Source organism: Labrus bergylta, chromosome 7 (assembly GCF_963930695.1).
Source record: "Labrus bergylta chromosome 7, fLabBer1.1, whole genome shotgun sequence".
NCBI classification, from domain to species: Eukaryota; Metazoa; Chordata; class Actinopteri; order Labriformes; family Labridae; genus Labrus; species Labrus bergylta.
In genome coordinates, this window is record NC_089201.1 from 10080624 (window position 1) to 10103589 (window position 22966).

The 22966-nt window shown below is 41.5% G+C and overlaps 1 protein-coding gene across 1 annotated transcript in view; it reads right to left on the reverse strand.

Moving 5' to 3' along the window:
- zfpm1 (zinc finger protein, FOG family member 1) overlaps positions 1 to 22204 on the reverse strand; it is a 103110-nt gene extending 80906 nt beyond the window's left edge. The window contains exon 1 of the mRNA XM_020642751.3: positions 21242 to 22204. Coding sequence (XP_020498407.1) covers positions 21242 to 21281 — 40 coding nt within the window. The 5' untranslated portion in view covers positions 21282 to 22204. The remainder of the gene's footprint in view (positions 1 to 21241) is intronic.
- Positions 22205 to 22966: the final 762 nt, after the last annotated feature.

Genomic DNA, 22966 nt, shown 5'->3' on the forward strand with positions numbered 1-22966 from the left:
CTTACAGTGGAGAAGATAATGGATGCCATACTCTGCTGAGTGATGTGGACGGAGGAAGGATCAGATTCACATGGGCAACATACACCCCACACACACACACGTTTATATACTGCTGCTGCTACAAGCACTTCCCAGCAGCACTATGAAGGCAACGTGCTACACACACGCACACACACACACAAACACACACAGGGACACACACACACACACACACACACACACACACAGGGACACGGTATGTCCGCATGATTGCTTGAGTAAGCGAATTAGCCCGAGCGATGGCTGAGGAGGCAATAAGTTGGCAGAAAAGAGGGATAATCTTTTATCTTTCACCCTCCCAAATGATTTCTTAAAGTCTGTATCACTTGCCTGACAGTTGACGTTCCACTTTTTCCTCTTTCATTATTTATTTATCTATTTTTGCTTTGTGTGCATTCAGCTAAAATACTTCTAAAGCGCTTAATGGCTCTATCGCTGCCTCAGATCTGCTGCCACATGCTGCCTTCTCCCCACTTCCCCTAGTTTTTCTTTTTTTTTTCTTGAGATATACTCCGGCCTGGCCCCCAAAGAGCCGCCGCTTTATCAAACCGTCTTGACGAGAATGACACGGCCAATTATTGACAAATTATTCCTTCATAGAATGACAGTAAGACAAGGACAGCAGTGAGGGAGACTGAGAGGGGGGAGAGAGACTATGGGCTTGATGAGTGGAAACAGCCCAACGCCCCCCTAACAGGCCTGAGGAGACAGGCGTCTATCTATCAGATTCTATTAAGAGCCCGGCACTTTGGCGAACAAAGCTGCCCGCGCCCCGCTACGCATTAACTGCTATTATACGCTCATGAACTTTGTCACAATCACAATGGTTCCCCCATTCTCCCTTTTGCACATTTTGAGTCTTCCTTTGTGCTCTAGAGAACTGAGAACCACATCGCTCTGCATTTGTGTGTCTGTGTGTGCGTGTCAGAGATGATGTATAGGATCTGATGATGTTTATACAAAAAAAAAAAAAAAGAGGATGGTCAAATAAACATCGGTTCAACAGTCGCGCTGAAAGCAGTCCAGGACATACAGTCTCACCCCAGGTCAAATACACCAGGTCACTGCATTAAGAACTAAATCAATAGTTGCATTCAGATATCTGGTTATATTTCATATCAAAATGTCATGAATACCAAATTAAGGAGCAAAATCACAACGAATGTATCATTAACAAGTGCTGATTTATCCTGAGTGATGTACTGTACTCTTCTTCTGCACCATAAAGGTCTGACTTATAAACCTGTGTGCCAACCTGCTGCTAGAAAGGGTCTCAATTGCACTCAACTACTGTCCAGAAATATACAGATATTTTAGGAAGTACTCAAAACATATTGAAGAATCAAGCTTTTTATTTATGACCCGCTGTTAAAAATTCCTCTTCGCTGGCTCATGAAATATGCTGACAAAACGAGATAATTTGAATTCCTGCATTTTCTTTCAAATAGGATTTATTTACAATAATGTGCTTCACTCTGTTGATGGTTTTGAGAAGGTGCTGTCAAACCTTGTGGATAACTTTTTTTTTTTTGACATTCACAAATTGAGCTCAGAAACATGGCTAGAAATAGAAAGAAGAGAACTGTTACGCTTCCTTCCCACACTCTTGAAAATCCAGGACTGCTAAACTTATATCTAAAACACCACGGCACAGATCCCAAATTATATTAGATTTTGTCCCATCAGATGGGGTTTTCACTTTGATATCTTGCACTCATGTGTAAACAACCAATGAACCAATGGTCATAAATACTGTCATGGAGGCAAATAAGTGCTGGGACCCTCTGGGAGCCACTAAGATAACCCCTGTTTGTCTACAGAAGGAGAAAGTATGGAAGAATATACTGCAAGGGATCTTAGCTTTGACATTACCCCAGGAGTTTGCTACCAATAGCATTTCCCTAAAAGCGCTGTCAAAAATACTGATCAACAGCTGATTTGTTTCCAGCTGCTTGAAGCTCAGAGCCCCCTGTCAGGTAAAGAGTGGAGAAAACTCTTCAGAGCAACTTCTGACCTGCGAAGAGATCACAGACTTGCCACGACAGAGTTTGATTCCCAAAAGTCAACAGCACCTTCAAATCAACAAGAGCTCCATGACCTGTAAAAGCAGGCCCACTAATCATCAGTGGACTAACTCCTAATGCTTTATCAGTCATTTGTACTGTTGTCTTTGTGAACCACCGCCTCTCTTATCAGCTAATCGGGGGACTTTGAGGCCTGACAGTCTGATGGCTGACAGATAGAAGCTGTTGATGTGTTCACGAGGACGGAGAGACTGAAGAGTTGGAGGCTGATGAGAACTTTGATACAGACGCAGGTCTCCATGTTAAGCCTAAGTAAGGGGGGGGGGGGGGGGCTGAAAGACTGTTTCAGATTAAGAATACTAGAAGAAAAAAAAGGTGCATGTTTTGAGAGGTGAGTGTTTTGTTTTTTCCAAAGAGCACATGTTGATAATCATTCATATCAATTTCCTGTTCCTGAAACAACAAGGAGCACTTATCTTATTTATTCGTACTAAAAACGAAAACATCGTTGGTGCTTCTTTTCTCAAGCTACAGGTTCTGAGGTGCAAAAAAGTGACAACAAAACAAAATCTGATGAGTAAAAGTTTTGTTTTTTTTTCCTACAAAATTCAGCAATTTTCTAAATGTGGTGGTTTGGTTTTTGGATGCAAGTGGAAGGGCCTTATTTTCATAGGTTGTTCAACTGACAGGAACAAACGCAAATGAGCCTGTGGTTGAACTTGGATTAAAATGAGTCCAAAATGATTGCTCTGTAGCTCTTGTGCCACGCGTGGATCTACTTTAACCTGTAATGTGTTCTTTAATGGTCAAATGTATAGAATTTCAAATCTATATTTTTAAACCTGAGAGCTTGTTTTCATTTCTATTGAAGATCATAATATTCCGATAGTACAGTATTTATGGTAGCTTTATGCTAGTAAAGAATGAAAACATTATAACAATTTTTTTTTTTTACTTTACATTAACATTGTATAATAAATACGTTCATTAGAACTCAATACCCTTCATAAAAACTGCAACAAAACAATTGCAGAGAAAGTTCAGTTTAAAAGGTCAAAAGCATCAATCCTGGTATCTGAAGGTGGGAGAAAGGTAGACAGTGAGCCGTGCTCCAGACACAGAGTAACCCAAGAAAACAAAAGACCCAGCAGGGCCTGACCCCTCGACCCACACCTGATGCCAAGAAGACCTCTTTTTCCTCTCCCCCTTCCCACCTCCACCCTCCTCTTCTGCCCTTTTTTCTCCGTTTCCCACCTTCACACACCCCCTCCCTATCGCTCAGCTTTGCCAAGTCCACATTGCCGGTAACGAGGGTGTAGTTTCTTAACATTCATCATCGCTGAACTCTGAAACTTTATCAGCTCCGGAGAGCGGCGCCACAGCCCCGGCCCTGGCTTTCTCGGCTCTCAGATATGGCCGATAACACGCTGATAGATTACAGCAGATTGTTTTACTTCAGGGGACACTGCTGCTGCTGCTAATACTAATACACAGACAAGAGGACTCGCTGGCAATGGGAGGGGAGGTGGAGGGAGAGGGGGCAAGATGCACAAAGAGGTAAGGGCAGGGAAACCGCGATGAGCTGGAGGGAAATTACAGCCGATGTCCGATATGTCCTTATCCTGCCTGTGGAAATACAGGCACGCTAATCTGGAAACATTAACGCTAATGCTATGTGAGCTTTTTCTAGATGAAAGAATCTAAATATTTTAAAATATGGACCATGGACTATGAAGGCAACCATTTAAATATGATTTAAATTGATAAAACTGTGTGTACTGCTTCGTGCACACTCACACAAACACTCTGTCAGGGGTAACCTGAGCTATCAGAGAGGGGTTGGGGGGGTAGAAGGTAGGGCGCCAGGTGACCTACGGTTAAAAAAAAAAAGGGTCAAGTGTGAAACACAAGGACCACTTTCTCTCTCTCTCTCTATCTCCCTCTCTCTGCCCAGATCGACAGTTTACCGCTTAATAAAAGCCCTCTCTCTATTAGAGATCCTAATCTCAGTTGGAATTACCCAATAAAATCTAACCTTAGAAAAACCTTAGAATTATAACCTAATAAAGTATCTTTCTGAAGACATTAAATTAATGGTTTATCATCTCTTATTTCATTTCATTAATCTTCCTATAGTATTCTCTCATTTCAGTTATGGGTTTCTTTTCCAGCCTATACAGGTGTACTCCATCATGATAAAAAAGGCCAAGCCATTATAGTAGAAAATTACTTTAAAATATCAAGCACTGCTTATGCAAATGAATAACGTCCCTCTAGTGTTAAAGCTTCAGCAGACAGGCCCACATAAGAAAACACTGTTACACCAGTGGGAAGTACACAGTGTCATCTTTACAGATGTCTGACAAGTTGTTGAGTGTCCAGTTCAAATATTAGACTAGCATGTGTTTAGCCTAGCTTAGCACAAACAGTGTGAACGAGGAGGAACCCTGCATGCCAGCTGTCGACTCAACATTATTGAACTGTCTTTTCTTAGTTTTTTTTTTAGTTTTTTACAGGTTTTATTGAGTTTTTCAGAGATTGCCTTTTTTGCCTTTACTGGATAGGAGAGCTGAAGAGAGACATGAAATGTGGAAAAAAAAAAGAGTGGGGCTCTGAATGGACCGAGTCTCCAACCAGCAACAAGTGCGTTGAGGACCTTTCTACATGAGGCACTTCTCTACTGACTGAGCAAAACCAGGATCGTCTTATGGGTTATGTATTTTTGTAAGATTTTCTTTTTTTTGCCTTTTTGTCTATATTGATAAGACAGCTGAAGCGTGACAGGGTATGTTGGGAGCAGAGAGCGGGACCTTGATGCATCAAAGGACCAACCTGGAGTCCAACCTGAAGCTCGCATTGTGGACTTGTTGTATGAGGAGCCTACTCTACCAACAGAGCTAAACCTGCGCCGCTACAGTATCATTTTTTTTTATTTTTTTTTTAGGCTTTTTGGGCCTTCAATGGAGTGACAGGACAGTGGATAGAGTCGAAAATCAGGGTGAGAGAGTGGGGAACGACATGCGGGAAAGAAACCACAGGTGGGATGCGAACCCGGGCCGCCCGCTACAGTATCATTTGAGAGGATTCTTGATTTTCTGGATTTTAAGTTTTAAAAAAACACATTACAATCAACAAGTCTATGTGTTAAAGAAAAGAGGGGAGAAGGAACTATAAACACTCAGCTTGAAGCTCCTTATTCCTTCTTGTTTCCTGAAAGCTGTGGCGACACATTCATTCTTACAAGGAGATGCTTTTTCAGAACTTTTCTTTGTGTGAATAATTGAGTTGTTTCGGAGAGAGGGTAAGCTCTCAGACTTTTACACCCAGGGAGCTTTGCTCTCTGACAGACACAGGGCTCTGGGAAGTTATAATCTGCTCTCCTTGTTAATAAAGAACACCAACATTTTGTCGCTGATTGACAACTGAAATTACTCAATATTTTAGGAAATACTGGAACTTTCACATACAAAGAGAAAAGAGTGTGTATTTCCAGGTTAAACTGTTCCTTTAAGTCTTCAGCAGCTGTTGGTAAAACGAGACATCTTTGCTTTTTTTCCGTTTTCATTGTGGCTGTAGGCTGGAGAGCTTTGAATAAATCGTTTAAGAAGTGAAAAGTGATTACAAAGCCACATTTTGTCGGTACCAGTGAAAGGATGAGTAACCACACAAACACACACACACACACACACACCACACACACACACACACACACACACAAGTCAGAGTCAGTCAGTCACTTGGGAGTTCAAAGCTATTGTATTAAGCACAGGAGCAATTAGGGATTCAGATGTAAAGTGGGGTCAAGCTGCTGACCTGCCTGTCTTAATGTCTTCTGTTGGGAAGCCACCGAACGGCTCTGTGCCACAAAGCGGCCAATCACAGCGTCCTGTTCCTGCCACCGCTGTCGACGGTGACGTTTGGGGCTGTCATTGTGGAAACTCAAACCTGTCCACTGCCGGTTTGTGGCTCTCTATTAACGACAGATTGAGGACTGTGCTTATCTGGCCCCAGCAGGGTGTGTGTGTGTGTGTGTGTGTGTGTGTGTGTGTGTGTGTGTGTGTGAGGAGACAGAGGGGTGTGTGTGTGTAATGAATTGGTGTCAGGGAGGGCATAAAGAGTTAAATGAGGTCTAATCTGCTAATAGCAAGCAACAGCAAGAAATTATCAACGCACAGCTTGCACAAAATTCAAAAACCTTCATAGACACATGAATAAAAAAAACACAAATATCACATTGAGAAAAAAACAAGTATTGGTTTTAATTTCGACATCAACGTTTTATCAGCCAACCCCCACGAATAATCCACACGGTAATTTCTTTCTTTCTCCCCTTTTTGTTCCTGGCATTTTGGTGCAGCGAGATAAGAGCCGAAAACAACAGAAGGGCTCGCAGAGAGGAAAAAAAAGACAGATAGATAACATTGATATCAACTCCTACACAACACAGTCATTCTCTTATCAGGGCTTTTTATCACAGCTTTTTTTTTTTCCTTTCTTTTTGTATGCCTTCCACTCCCTGTTCTTTGTAAATGAAAAAGGAGAACTGACCTTAAAAAGTAAAGCTAGGTTTTGGTGTCAAATTAAGCTAAATTCTGTTTTTTTTATTGCTTTGCACGCTCTTTAAGGTAAATGTTAAATGCAGGAGCAGGACCATGAAAATGAACACAAGCAAAAGAAAACATGTTACGTTATGTGATCTGGTGGAGTGTGAGGAGAGTTGTTTTATTAGCAGACAGGAAGGTCGGTTGGCAGAAGCAGACTGACACAAACACACACACAGTGACACAGTCACACACACACACACACACACAGAATCTGCTCTCAGCATAGAGCCATATTTCTGAGAAGAGGAAAAACTATTTCACACACAGACTTATCATGGTTGTGTGTCAGACAGAAAAGCTTTTCTGGGTCTAATCTATCAAGGTCAGCGAGTGTGGCCCGGACAAACAGCATGTTGTTCCGTCCCGCTGCTCCCTGCAGGAGAACACGACATCTGTGGGCTCGCTGCAGGGATGACGGGGTTGTAACAGCTGCTGAGGGACTGTCATGACAAGATGACCAGATTTATAACGTTAACTGAAGCACTGCTGTATCATGACAAATTAATCTGAGGTTGTAAAATTTAATTGGTTTCTAGCCTCATGGCTTCTATACCTCATGCAAGTTTTATTGAATGACGTGGAAGGAATCAGTTTAACTTCTTGGATCCAAAATAATTCATATTGACGACAGTCTAACTGGATTGCGAGCAGAATATGATCATTTACGATGGCTTTGATTCTATATTAAAATAATGTTACATGGTAAGAAAGATTTTGTTGCCTTTAGACAGAGCAAGGCTAACTGTTTGCCCCCATTTCCAGTCTTTATGCTAAGCTAAGCTAATTGATGAATGGCTGTAGCTTTGTATAAGTGGAGAAGATGTAGGAGAGGTATTAATCCTCTATCAAGTCTCTGCAAGGCTGCATTTAAAACGTGTTCTGAGCGCAAGCCTTACCAAATTATGAGTAGTTTGTATCACTTTAAGAAATTATCCCAATTTCGATGTGTTCAGGGAAAGATTGTGTTTTGGGATTAAAATGTAATTTATGGTGCTACTATACTGGTATCAGACTACAGGCGACGCTCTCTGAGTATATATTTGTAGATGCCGAATTTAACTGTTGTCCATATATAATCAGCAATATGTTAAACATTTTTGAATTTTGTTCACTTTGATTTTTGGTCAGAGAATGTATCAAATCTCTGATAAAAGTGTTTCAAAAATCATCAGGCGGTCATTTTCATTTCATTTCATTTATTCTATTTGTCAGTGGACAGCGTGCAACAACAAAGAAAAATTGAAATATGGGTGCATCAGATGTAGCGGTTCTCTCATTTGCATCTGTAGTCCCACATAAAAAATGATGCAATAGAACGCCACTCAACAGAGGACAAAGTAACTATTGATGTGCCAGCGGTGAAGTCAAAAGAAGCAAAAGTCTACGTTTATATTCAAAAATCAATGATTCCAAACAAACAAATTCAGATTTGATCTTAGGGCTTAGAAAGATTTGCTCAAAAAAACAACTTTTTATTCTGTTCACTGTTTTGCAGGCTTATCCAAAGAGGATAAGACATAAGGCATCCACATGCCGGCTGACAAGATCACGCAGCAGGTAAGGTACCTTCCCCAGGTGGAACGCTGAGTTTTTTTACTGAGTTAAAAGTACAAATTGCATCCAACAACTTGAATGGTGACATCATCATCATCGTCATCATCCTGATAAAGCAGAAGGGGAATTTCTCGTCATGGAAATATTGGAGGAGGTGAGCGGAGGAAGGAGGACAGAAGTTCAGTTGGACAGATGGGGAGCTTGAGAGCTAAAGATAAGAGAGGGGAGGGAGATAGAGGTTGAGTGGGGGGTGTTTGTGTGTGTGTGTCTGGGGTGGGGGGTTATAGAGGATTTGGATGCAGGGAGCATATCCATGAGGGATCTTTGCTGGTATCAAACTGGAGCAATCAGTGATAAAAAGTCAACCTGGAAACGGCTGTAGCTGCAGTGGGAGTTCAGTGGGCTGAAAACAGACCTGTGTGCCCCCACCCTTCTGTCTCTATCTACCCATCTCTATGCCCCCCCCCCTCCCTTACAGATGCTCTGCTAGCCTTTATGATGACTCAAAAAGCCAGGAATACTACTTTCTTTATACTCAGGTTGGTACTGCAGTGATCTGTTTCCACACATACTGCCCAGTGGATCTGCAAATATAACACACACTCACATCTTTATACCACCACAGAATCTCTCAATACCCCCTTCCTTCTTTCCTTCCTCTCTGCAATTCATCTCCTCCTTACTGCAAAAAAAAAAAAACCTTCACAAAAGAAAAGAGAAATGTAAAGAGGAGAGGGTTTTTCTTCTTCCTGCTGTGCCCCACCCTTTTCTAGATAGAAAGGGAGAGGGGGAGAAGAAGAAGAGGGAGAGAAAGAAAAAAAAACATAATTTATCTGTGTATTATCAAGAAAGGCAGACACTTTAATCAGTCAGCTATGAAGTCAGTATTTCCATTCTTATCTGTCGCAGGAGTGGAAATGGAGAGGAGATAGCGTTCTGGGAGCCCATCGGTGGGCAGGAATGATAATGGGGGGGGGGGGGGGGGGTTGAGGGGGTGAAGGAGGGAGAGAGAGGGGGGAGGCAGGGCTAGGCTATTGGACCGCTGTGTCAGCGCTATCTGCACCCATTATCAACAGCCTTATCGGGCCCAGCATCAGCCTCGCTGTAATGGGGCCAGTTCAACTTTCCACATTATCATACCGCCAAGACCTGGTTCGCCAAGACGAGGGGTCTGGCTGGAGACAGAGAGGGAGAGGAGGGGCAAAAAGGGGGGGAGATAGATAGAATGAAAGAAGGGGTGATAGAGAAGTGGAGGTGGGAGGGTAGATATTTTGAAATAAATAAATAAATAAAATAAATCAGAGGAGGGTCAAGAGGAGAGAGAGGGGAAATCATTTTAAAACTAGAAAAAACGATGGAAAAGCTGAAGATGGAGATAAAGGGGTGAGGCGGACAAAGTGATGGTACAATCCAAAGACGGTAATAAACTTGAAAACATTAGGTGTTGTTATTTTACCTGCTTTCTCTGCTACATCGCATTACACTGTTGTTTCGCATGTCCACAATAAAAGATGTTACAACAGGGATCATTTATAGAAGAGCTCACACAGAGTTGGATATAAAGGGATCTCTCAGACTATTATCTGTGTCTCAATCAGGAAGGAAGATGAAACAATGCGACAGGATACGGCAAAAATATGTTTCTCTCAACATATTAAAAATAACAAAACCTTGAGAAATAAAAGATGGAAATCAAAAGTGCTGATTTATTTTGAAAAGGTTTGATATTAACATTTGATCTCCGTTATCAAAACTGTGTTTCTAACTGTAGACTTGTTTTAGTTTGGCAGCAGGGTTTTATTCTTGTGAGGTTCAACAAGCCGCTAGATTACATGTATGTTAAATCAAATATCTAAAAGGACTACTCTCCAGCCATTAAGTGTAGCACTTCTTTAAAGATGAAATAGACAAGCAACAGAGGCAGAGATATCCTGATGTTTAAGCACCATGCTTAAATAAATCTGCAGCATGCATTCCTCATTAACAAAACAGGATGATTTAATGAGATCTTCTCTTTATGGTCTTTAAGTCCAAACTGCACTTTTTTTTCTCAGACTTTAGAAACACATTGAAAACTGTTTTCACCAGTCGAGAACTTCTCATGACTAGTACTGACCTTTCAGAGTATCATGTGAGAATCAGAGATCGTCTTTCACTGGGATTTGAAAAATGTTTTCGCAGAATTCACCAAAATGGTATTATGTCAAAAACATTAGCTTTGGGAGGTCAATATGTGAACATATGCAGAGAAGAAACATCAAGATGTAAAACTCAATTGCACATATGGAGCCACAGTTTTTGTAACTATGGAAGCCCGATGGCTTCATTTTGAGCCCTATTCATAATGAGGTTTTTATCACAGCAGCACCTACAGTAACAGTACTGCAGCTTTCAGTAGCAGCTACCGCTTCCTTATGCAGCGGTCTTTGTCATACAACGGTGTTTCCATGGCAACGACAAATATGTCATGTCGGTCATGATTGCGGCCATGACAAGACACGTCCTGTTAAAAGTATAAAATTAGGGATTTCTCTGGCTTTCATAACTTTTGGAAATATTTGAGTGAATGTTAGTACTCCAAAACCAAAAATATATAATACAGGTTAAGTCCATTTTGAATTATTTAAGTATTTTAGTGTAAAAATTCTTTATTGTATGTTTAAATCCTTACAATCTAAGTAGATTTCAAATTTAGAGTTCAAAAATGTATTTCATATTACAACAAGACTTTATAGTTCACACCAGCACAGATGATGACGGTCAAAATGATGTGTTCATTTATCTCTAAGAGCACTGATTTAAAAAAAGACTTTTATACATCTAATATTTTGACATCATTTAATGCTCCGAATAAGATGTCTTCATCTTTGGCTCAAACCATACACTCTATGAGAATATACTGTAAGGCCAGACACGCACACAATTCCAGCCCCACTAAATACACAGACGCACACACAGCTGGTTGATTGGCAGTTCACTTATCAGTTGTGGAGCCGGAGCACCACGGTTTACACAAGCACAAAGCAACCCAAAGGCCCGGATCACTGCAACACTACTGGCTCACATGACTCATAGTGTACACACTGAGACATGGAGAGAGATACTGAGAGACAGAGGGAGAGAGAGACAGGAAGAGAGAGAAGAGAAAGAAAGAGGAGTACGTTTCGAATATCTGGTCAGCCTGACATTCCTGTATGTAATCAAATACTACATTTTTAGATGGAAAACAAGATATTTATGACTTTTATCCTCCTCTGTTGGCAGCTGGAGGGAACTGCAACAGCAACTTCTGGAGTTGACAGCAGGGGAAATGTAGCATTTGACACCTGCAAGTCAAGAGGTTCTAAATCAGATCAGAAAGTTTAAGAAAGATTACAGCAACCAAAATATTATGTTTTCATGCTCAATGGGAATCCTGAAATCTAAAAGCGTTGATCTAAGTGTGTGTGCATGAGTGCATGTATTTGCGTCTGTGTGATTTTGTGTGCGAGTGTGTGAGCAGATAGACAGTGAGAGGAGCCGCTGGTCTAGACCTCCCCACATTCTCCTCACATTCATCTGCTTCCTCATTCCCTCAATGCCTCCTGTCCTCTTCATCACCATCTTTTGCAATCACTGTTCATACAGAGGTAATTTTTTTTTTTTTTTATTCTCTCCTCCTCTAATTCTTTCATTTGTTAAGGCAGTGTGGCTCCTTTATGATCTCAACACTGTTTGGACAAGCCTTTTCTATCCAAGCAACAGCAAGTCTTCTGTGGAAGTGCTACCTGTTTGTGAATGAAAATGATATGTTGTAAATAAAAGATAAGAGGAAGTAAAAAAAAAATGTATCTAACTAATTAAATTCTGTGGTCAACAAATACCATCTGCCTCTTGCTCTGTACGTTATGGGCTTTAAAAAGGTCAGCCGGTTTCCTCACCCAAACAATATAATCAATACTAATATACTGTAAGTGATAAAAAAAATATTCCATAATCTGTCTCAAAAACTTTTCCATGACAGGTATAAATTTAGTATTATAGTATAAAAAGTATAATATGGATTAAGATGTCAATCAATCTTTATTTGTAGAGCGCCAGTGATAACAACCGGTTGTCGTCTAGCCCAGCTCCAATGTTATCAAATTAACATCACATGATGATTTTTGGGTACCACCATCCTGCAGTATGTCTGTCTGTAAAGTCACAAGTGTATGGCTCTGTGATTGTCTACTCTGGCACAGTGACCATTGTTACAGAAAAAGACACTTTTACACGATATCTGTAAAAAAGAGATGCTCTATCTAGCATGGTGGAGAATCCTGCATTTAAGTCACGAAATAAAGATATCTATTTAAGAGCTTATTTATAACCAGAGTATATTAAGTGAACTGCAAATTTAAATAAAAAAAAAACTAGCACAAACTGCCCTGCTGCACCCCTCTGAATAACCACAGATTAAATACCTTCAGATGGGAAGATCCACATTTATTTGTGTTTAAAATGTCTGTTGCTCAATGAACCCAAATTAAACCAAAACAAAATTTAGTTTGGTAAAACTTTTTTGGCACGTGACAGATTTGAGTTTTCACTGAACATGTTCTGTGTTATGATCAAACTTCTCTGACCTGACAACATTGAGCAGGATCACACAGTGGTCAAGAACAGGGTGAATGAATAGTGTGTCTGTAAAAAGTAAATCATGATGTGTTTAGAAACAATTGAATATAGTGACATGACGTCGTCAGGCTGCTCTGACGTCTGATCTTTGAATTCTTTAACGTTTGTCCAGTTTGGTGATGTGGGAATTAAAGCCACAGGTGCATTAATTGTCGGCTGGTCGGGTCAGGAGAGTGTGTGTGTGTGTGTGTGTGTGTGTGTGTGTGTGTGTGTGTGTGTGTGTGTGTGTGTGTGTGTGTGTGTGTGTGTGTGTGTGTGTGTGTGTGTGTGTGTGTGTGTGTGTGTGTGTGTGTGTGTGTGTGTGGACTAAAAGCAGGTCAGGCGGTGTTGTTTGCCCAGGTTGCCTTAACACCCCGGAACAGAGCGCTCTGCACAGTAGGAGCAAATGGTCTGTCTTATCACTGCCGCTGGGGGGGCCTTGTCATAACACTGGCTGTTTCACAAACACACTCGCGCGCACACACACACACACACACACACACACACACACACACACACACACACACACACACACACACACACACACATACACAAAGATATATATCCACATAAACACACTGTCCTCAAAGTGTCCTGAGTCATTCTGACCAGAGATCAGAGCTGCACGGCCAGCAGCTATCCCACACACAAACACCTACATCAGCAGCCACACACACACACAAACACACACACTTGCTTTAGCCTATACTTCCTAATTATGTGCATTTTCATGCTTCCCTGGGACAGCAGCTCGAAGAGATTCTTAAGTTACTCTGGTTAAACATCCACTGCCCCTACCAGCAAGCATGTCAGCCATGAGTTAAGCTCTCACAAAGCTCCCTGGGAAGAGTAGGCAGAGTGGTAATTACAGCGAGAGCAAACAGTTTGGACGTAGATTACGCTACTGTTGGTCCGGGGTGATACCCAACCCCCCCCCCCACCCCCACCCATCGTCTGCGGAGTCCTCAACGCCGAGGTCAAGGGTGAAACCGTTTACAACGGCGCTGAGTTCAGGAACCATAATTCACCATAAGGCCGTCCCCTGGGTAAATAGCAGGAAAGAGTAATAACTCATCCACACACCCAACACAAACGGTGTTTCCTCTGTAACCCGGCTAACTTCCCCCTTTGGTCTATCTGACCATACATGCACACACACTCTCCGTCAGTGGCACAATGCAAACACACACACACACACACACACACACACACACACACACACACACACACACACACACACACACACACACACACACACACACACACACACACACACACACACACACACACACACACACACACACACACACACACACACACACACACACACACACACACACACACACACACACGCAAAAAAACTAACACCTTTAACATAAACAGAAGAAAAAAACAGGAAAAGCCAGTGTTTAATCAAAACAACTAAAAGATAAATTATTCTATCAAGAGCTGATTTTGAAACCAAAAAAGTAGTTGACATTTGGGGAAGAAGTTCAATAATTTTCAGGTCACATGGGCCATAAATGATTTCCCGTTAAGGATCTGATGTGTTTCTGACAGAGATCCAATCAGGGTGCTAATACTGTGGGTTCTTTAAGGTCATTCTACAATCTCTAAATTATCTAAATCATAATAAAAGCAATACAATAAAGCTTTGGAACTTTTTCCTCAACAATTATAAACACTTAGAGCCTATCACACAGCAGAAGTAAGCAAGACAATAGCAGGAAGTGTAGCCTACACCTCAGACATTATTTTACAGATCTATATTACAGAGTATATTCATTTAATATTAGGTTTTGGACAAAATTTCAGTATGGCAATTAATAGTGGTCCTGATTGAATCTTGTGAAACTATTATCCAATCCCTGGTGCCAAATATCCATAAGAATAACAGCACTCTAAGAAGAGCCCTGCCATTTTGACTCACAGTGTCTACTTCATGACTCCTCAGGGTGGCACTTGTGACATAAATGAGTGCAACATAAATGGAAGTTAATTGGCCAAAGAAGAAGTTTACAGGGGCGAAAAGAAGTTAAAGGATGAAGCATTATGAGAGCTTAAACCGACACCAAAATGAGTGAAGAAAGGCCTTAATCCTGAACTATACTTTATTTTACATTCTTATCGCTGTAAAGTGATATCATGGTTACTGTTAAACTAGGACATATCACATGAGATCAACAAACCAACAAAGCAAACAGTGCAATGACAGCTTGTGAAGAACAAGAAACTTTAGATTACACATTAGGCTAAAAGGTTTCTAAATGTTACTCCTAAGGTGAAGCAACAAGCTCTTTTTGACAAAATGCAGTTGCATGCAGCTCTCACACCAAGATATGAGCAACTGTTGCAGTTTGCTACCCAATCAGTCACCATCTCCAGTTTAATATCTGTCAGAATCAACTCAGAGCGAGTCATCCTGCTGATGCTGTAACTTTCCTCCCTCTTCCTCACTCCCCGCTAACTGTACACTCTTCAAGTTTCACGCCTTTAACAGAGAAGAATATTTAAAAAGACACACGCAAAAAAAAACCTGGAGATTATCATCGATGAACACCAAAATTTCCCAACATGTCTGCACTATCTTACACAGAATCTGGAATGAGTAATACGTGCTATTAATTTTAATTAAATTAATCAATGACAATGCTTGTTAGGGAGGAGAGAGAGGAGAGATGAGGAAGGAGGAGGAGGAGGGAGGGGGTGTGAATGAGTGAGAAGAGATCGAGGGAGAAAAGAAATGCATTCACACCTATCATCTAATTATACAACAACATTAATCCCATTAGGGCTGGAACTGATTGCCAGGGTCCGGACCCCGGCTGCTCCCACCCGGGCCTGTTGTTATTGCAGTGGAGCCTCAGCTCCTGCCTGCTCCAGCCTGATAACAACTCCAATCACACTTGGCGATCTCTATCTGCACCGGAGATCAGGCCCTGCGGCTTATCGAAAGTTCACATCAAGCTAAAAGCAGAACAAAGAAGGCGAAAAAAACACACAAGAGAAAGCCACCAAGGCGCTGCTCAGTCTTCTGGGTGTGTGAGTGTGTGTGTGAGTGTGTGAGTGTGTGAGTGTGTGTGTGTGTGTGTGTGTGTGTGTTGTGTGTGCTTGGAATTTAGACGTTCTTGTGTGCTTTATTTCACTTTGGCTCACAAAGAATGAATTAATCTCTCAATTGTGCGTCCATATAACACTCACGTGACCCGAGCCTCGTTGGCCTACTGATAAAGAACAACACATTCCTTTCACACAGCTGCGACACACTCAACTGGAACCTGACTCAAGTCATTTTACTAATCTAATAACACCTCTTGTGAGCTTTTAGAGAAGTTTAACCACTGTTTTATGAAGAGAAAAAAAGAGCAGAAGAAGAAGTAAAGGAGGCTGTGGAGGTCAGATTGGCGATTTCTTTGTCTGGCCTCTGTAGGCGTCCTGGTTTGCTTTAAGCCGTGGGAGGCAGCGTATTATTCATGCTGACCTCTGAGCTCGAGCAGTGATGTCATAGGAAGCAAGCTTTCTTTCTCTCTCTCACACACACACACAAACACACAATCAGCAGTGTGGATCTGCAGGGTGTTATCTATCTACCATCAGCAGGCCTCCTTATCAGCCTAAAACATCTTTCACAGAGGGGTGGGGGAAGCAGCAGAGCAGGCTGCGCCTCCATTAAAACACATCACAACACATTCATCTAAAAGCCATGTAGTTCACACACTTTTTCACTCCTCCTTCCCACTATTCACCTCCGCTCCTCGCTCTTATCACTGCATGCTTTTTTTTTTTTCTTTGCTCTCCCTCTGCTTTTCTTTTAATTATCTAGAGATCCCACCCCTAGCCAATTGCAAACAAAACCACCAACAACAACGTGACAACGCTGGGAAAATGGCATGCAACACAGCCAGATGTAATTACAATGTGCCCTCCATCCTCCATCGCTTCTTCCATCTCTCTCTCTCTCTGTTGCTTTCTGAGATATCAGCGGCAGTGATCGCCGCCAAGTTTTATCGCGTCTCCCATCTCAACCGCCAAAATATAAGCCCAGGGATCCAGCCTCAGTGGGCCGCCTGCCTGCCTGCCTGCCTGCTATCGCTCCATCAAGGAGAGGAGCCTTATCAGGCTGAGAGATCACCAACCGTTGGGGAGGATGACGCACAAAGAGGCAAAGACAAATATCTATCTGCTGCACAAACACCAGCTTCTCCTCCTCAACCATGGGCCTCCAGAAAGCCCTGGACTTAATCCATTGTTGTTGGGGGGGAGAAATTGAAAAAGCTATCCATGCTGTGTTGTCTTAATGCAGTGCTCGGTTGTGAGGGAGGGGGGCGTTGTTGTCAATTGTTGCTTTTCCTGTAGTTTTTAAAAAAAAGTTTTTTCAGGTCAGGGAGTCAGGAGGAAAAGATTCACTCCTCCAGGGCTGCATCAAGTGTAACGGTTTAAACAAAACTGTCGATAGAATATATGAGTTTGGGCAGATATCAAAACTTACTGCTGTGAAAGAGGTTTTCATAAAAAATAAAAATGGAAATAAAGATCTTCTGATAAAAGAAATTTGATACCAATGTCTGTAATCTACAATTTTGGCACTCAGTGTCTACACATTTTTGGTAACCACTCTAAGCCATTATGACTTGTTTACATACATCAGAGCTCATAGTTTCTTCTAAATTGAAAGCACTTTAAGGTGTCACTTCGCACAGGGCTACAACTTTTCCCAAAAATCAAGTTCAAGTGATCAAGAACTAATATCATTCAGACCTAAACCAAGTACCCAACATTTAAACTGAGTCATTACATTTTGCAGTACCACCTCTGCCTCAGTAACAGGTGACTTTGAATGGACGGAAATGATTCATTGTAGAGTTAAAGCTGAATCCTGCTTCTATTGGCTGCATGAAGCAAATGTGCAGTGCCTCATTAGAAGATATACGATCAGCTCTTTCTGTTCTGATCTGCATGCTGATTTTGGGAATCATGATTTGTCATTTTTCAACCAATCAGCCTGCTTGACAAGTTCACTCCTGCTCCTACACAGCAGTTTAAATAAAACATGTATGTGTGTCTCTGTGCATCACTGCAGAAACTAAAGCTTTACCCAAAGCACTGCTGTATTACCTTTTTATGTGCTATTTCTATCTCTAGGGTCAAATTTAAAACACTTCATTGCATACTCTGGACTTTTTGCTTAAATATTTAATAAATACTGAGAGAACACAACTTACAATTAGTTCAGTTAATGCATCTGGGGTTAAATATCCAATATATCCAAATATCTTTAAAGCTTCCAAAGCACATAAGCAGGTCAGGAAAGTGCAACTGATCCGATCGAAACATTTGGGCTTTTACTTCGTTGGTTGTGTATTTGCATACAATCAAACTACATACGAGAAGTTAGATGCGCACTACAAACCAACAGCTCTGTGACCTGGCTGGAATTAGTCATATCAGTAGCAGCAAACAGCAGAGCACACTCAAAAACAACATGGAAGAAACACCGCATTAGTAGTGATTTTACTGGTAGAGGTAGCACCCCCACCTCTGCCGAACCTCCACACCCTCCAGCCGAACAAAGTCCTTATCATTCTTCACTAGTTCCTATCAAAATGTCTGCCAAATCACAAGAGAGTCACGGGGCTGAGAGGCTGGCTGGCCTCGACCGCAGCCGGGGCCTGATGCACAGGGAAGCATAGTGGACCAGAAGCACTGATAAAGACGGCCATGACACCCCTGAGACACACACATACATGCACACACATACTCTCTCTCTCTCTCTCTCTCATACACGCCAAGTCTAGCCTGGGTTTATCAGCCTCAGGGTCTGGAATACATCTCCAGGCCCTCGCTGCTGGCTCTACTGCAGAAGCCTGCTGGGAGTTCACAGCTGATAGGCCTCTCTATGGAAACATGTGAAAAACCAGGAAGTGACAGACTATATGGACACTTTCAGGGGTGAAATCCTTATTAGCAACAAGGCCTATTGTGCTTGACAATGGATGGCATCAATGACTGTAGTGCTGTCCTGTATAGTTATGAAAGAAAGCCTAATCTTCATCTGAAAAGCACTGTGTGTTATATGTTGGTCAGCAAAAGCTATCTTGCTAATGCTAATGACGAAATACTTGGCATCTGGAATCTATCAAAAATACAGCGTAGTCCACATGGTAGGAATCAAGGAGTGGTTTAAACCTGAGATGTGTTAGCCTGCTCAAATGTGAGTTGCAAACGTTAGCTTTAGTCGTTTCGCACTAAATCGAGTATCCGTTAGCGCAACATTTGAAAACCTTTTTTTTAACATGGTTTTAAAGCAGACATAAGTGGGTTAGAGATATTTTTAAACTATCAATAAAGTAGGGCTAATGATAAGCTAACGTCACCGTAAACAGCACGCTAACTATGGCTTATAATTAGAGCCTAAGCCATAGACTGGGTCTGCTGATACGGACTTCCATACATCGGTTGTATGTTGTCTGAGTCTGACATGAAGCTTCTTTTTACCAGACATATATTTCAGAGAACAACGCTTAGGTGATTCACAAATGGTGCCATAGAGCTATCAGACTCCAGAGGTAACAATACTCTCAGCACTGTCTGCAGCACATGTAGCATCACAACCTTTGATATACCTCCTGACATTTGATGATAACCTTGACATATCTGAACTTTGGCTTAAGCCAACACTAACATTAAGCTTAACAACTCTGCATCGGAAAAAAAAACAGGTGAAACGTGTCCATCATTTACCCATAAACTACCATGCCTAGCAAACTAACCATCTAGATCTTTTATAAAGAGCGAGACCCCCCCCCCCAACTTCATTGGAGCTTTTGAGCAGTAAAAAACCCAACTATCAAACAAGACTCATTTTATTACACAAAGTGATGAGTCTGCTTCATTGAAATCATCTTTGGCTAAGCAATAAAAGTACATAAGTAGGCCTATATAGAGAGAAAAGGATCCTGTCACAGAGTAAGAGTTTTTTTTTTTTAAACAAGACACTGAAATTGATTTGGATAAGGAGCAGATTGTGCAGAGTCATGTCTACAGTTAAGTTTTGTATGTGACAACAATACCACTTGTTGCTCAACAAACTCATTAAAGAGGTTTCCATACGTTGACCAAAAAAAAAGTTGATAAGCTCAATCACATTAATTGCATGAAGCCACATGTTACATAAAAAGTGCACCTGCTCTTACCAAAGTCATTATTATTCCATAACACTGTGCTCATTATTTATGATATTATACAGTTTAAATAGGCTACTTTTAGACATCAGGTTTCTGTGAACATAGTGACACAATGATGGTAAGATATTACTATTTGCTTAATGATAACTTAAACAAACTGTCCTGCTGATGTCATGCTTTCCATTGCTGCTGTGTCTTCCAAACATCACACTCTTTCCTTCATCTTTAATCTGCAGTTTGATAACATTAAATCAAGGCCTGCTGTCTGGCCTCCCAAAGCATACTGAGGGGTTGATGACGACATCATTAATATGTTCTTCTATCAACTTTGGACATCAGTCCCCCAGTGAAAAACCTTCACACGTTTTATACACAGGAGGAACTCGTCAAGCACGGAGACAAGCCGAGCGACCAGAACAAGAAAAGGGCCTTTCAAGCGGTCCTAAGATGCATTATTGAGTTAAAAGGACAGATGAAGAAAAAAAAGAAAAAGAAAAAGATCCAATTGTAAGCAGCTATCAGCCGAAGAAATCAGCCAAGCGGCCTATCTGACGCCCCATCTCTGGAAAAGAGAAGTGAAAAGCCAGAGGGAAAATGCAACGGCGGCCTCAGACAGAAAACAAATAAAAAAAGATCCAATTTTAATCTTTATCGGGGCTCACATCGGATCGCTGCCTTATCTATGCTCACATCGGCTTTTTCAGAGAACACTGACGTTTCCACAACAGAATTAAACAGGAAGCCACGGCTACACTTTCGGCTGCCTGCCTATGGACAAAGCATTCTTTACAGGGTAATAAATGGAAACTTTTTTTTGATATCACTGCGCAGTCCAGATAGTGCGGCTGCCAAAGTGGCTCGTCAGTTCTGTGCAGAAAAAAGAGTAAAGTCTATATCAGCCAGTTATTGTGAGAACATGCTGAAGTTACTTTAGTCCTAATTCTTCTGTGTGTTCGCAGCAATATTTATCCTCCCCATAAAATAAAGTAATAAAACTACTGACGAGACAACCAGGCGTTACTTTTACGAGTCAAACTACTTATTAACTTAATAGTTTACTACAGCAGAAGCGACGCCAAATACACAAGAACTAGACTACACGCGCCCTCTCAGCAGCAGCAGCAGCGCGCGTGGCTTTCCACACACTTCTATCCCGACAAGAAAACAACACTTAGTAATTAACTTGTGCCATGCTTACGCTTTATCTGTCGTGGTTTGCTCTGCTTCCTCCGGGACATGGTGGCTCTTCCCTGGGACCAGGAGCCCGCTTGGACGGGACTGATAGACGCGGTGTGGTTCTTCTGTTGTCTGCCTCTTCTCTCTTTGAACACCGTTTACTGCTGCGACGCGGCGCTCCGATCACAGACCGGAGAAATCCGCATGACCCGCCTGCACTTTGATATCTTGTGCCACGCCAGGTAACGCAGAGGCTACCTGCGGCTTGGTCCGCGTACTTGTCACTGCTGTCCTCCTCCTCTCGCTCCCAGACGTGCCTTCTTCACCTCACCTTTTTCTCCTGCTAACGTTATTCCTTCGCTGGGCGCGCCTCCGCTTCAGCCGCCACCGCGTCTTGTCAGCGGGCACTGTTGCCTGTCGTCAGAAATGTATGGCGCTGATAAATAATATCAGTTACATAGAGGTCAGCGGCGTGACTGTTATTGTTTTCTGTCAAGTTTCCTCACGCCGGTCCGCCCCCTTGTCTACAAGCGCTGCCTCTGAATCAGGGAGCTACTTTCAGTGGAGCCCGAGCGCTACACTCAACTCCGCTTACTACTGAGAAGAAGACGTGCCTCGGGAACACCCCTTACGTCTGACGTATGCCAACGCACCCACCCCCTATTGGTTCACAATAAACCCATGTAAATCCAGCTTTTTCCCAAAGTAATGAAATAAAATAGCTAAATATCAACAGCTGTTTTACGTAGGTTACTGAATAGGCCTATACTCAACTTATTTGTTCATTCACGTTTAAATCTTTGATGTTTCTAAATTTAGATTGGCCTACTTGTTGTTGTATAGAGTGCTATACAAATGTATATACAGTAAGGAATAGGCCTATGAAAAGTTCAAAGTTTAATTTGAACATATTTACCCTCTAAAATTCTGTGTCTGATTGTGAATGAATGCCAAAGAAGTACAGTTTAATTGTTAGGCTACATATATTAAATACTGGCAGGAAGGTTCATCATATACCTGGTTTCTCATACAGGCGCAAGGTAGGCCTGATTTGATATGGTTTGTCAAATTAAATAATCTTCTACTTTTTTCTTTCTTTTTTTTGCTTTAGGCTACCACTTATGAGACTATCTTAAATTGTTTTTTTAATCACATGAAAATTAAAGCTTATTTATTCGTCGATATGTCTTAGACGGTGATGTGAAAGTTATTTGATGAAAAATGTAGGATTTCTTGGGGGTTTATTTTATATGTTGTAGTGTGTACATTGTCTTATCTGGAACAAAGTTAAATCATGTGTTCTAAAGGAAGTTCTACATTTGTTGGCACTCATATTTACCAATGATTGTTACAATTGATGGTTTCCTTTCAATAACTTGATCAGTGTGTACTTGTGAAAACCTTGTTATCATACTGTAAAAATAATCATTTTTTTTAAGCATCTGATACATGATATTGTTGAGCGTTTTCCTTGCACTGTTCTTTGTTTAAATGTGATACAGACATGAGATTAGCCAGGATTTCCTTTAGCTGACTACAGGCTGCTCTGGTTTCCTGCATGGATGACTCAGATGAGGCTATTGCCTTACAAAGGTATCCACAAAGTGCCATGGCAGTATTACTGTAACATGTACTGCATGGGAGATGTTAGAGAACAAAGACAAGGATATGTATTGTATTAATTCATTTTTGTTCTAATATATAAACATCTTTTACTATAAAAATGGTTGCCTGAATAGATATAATG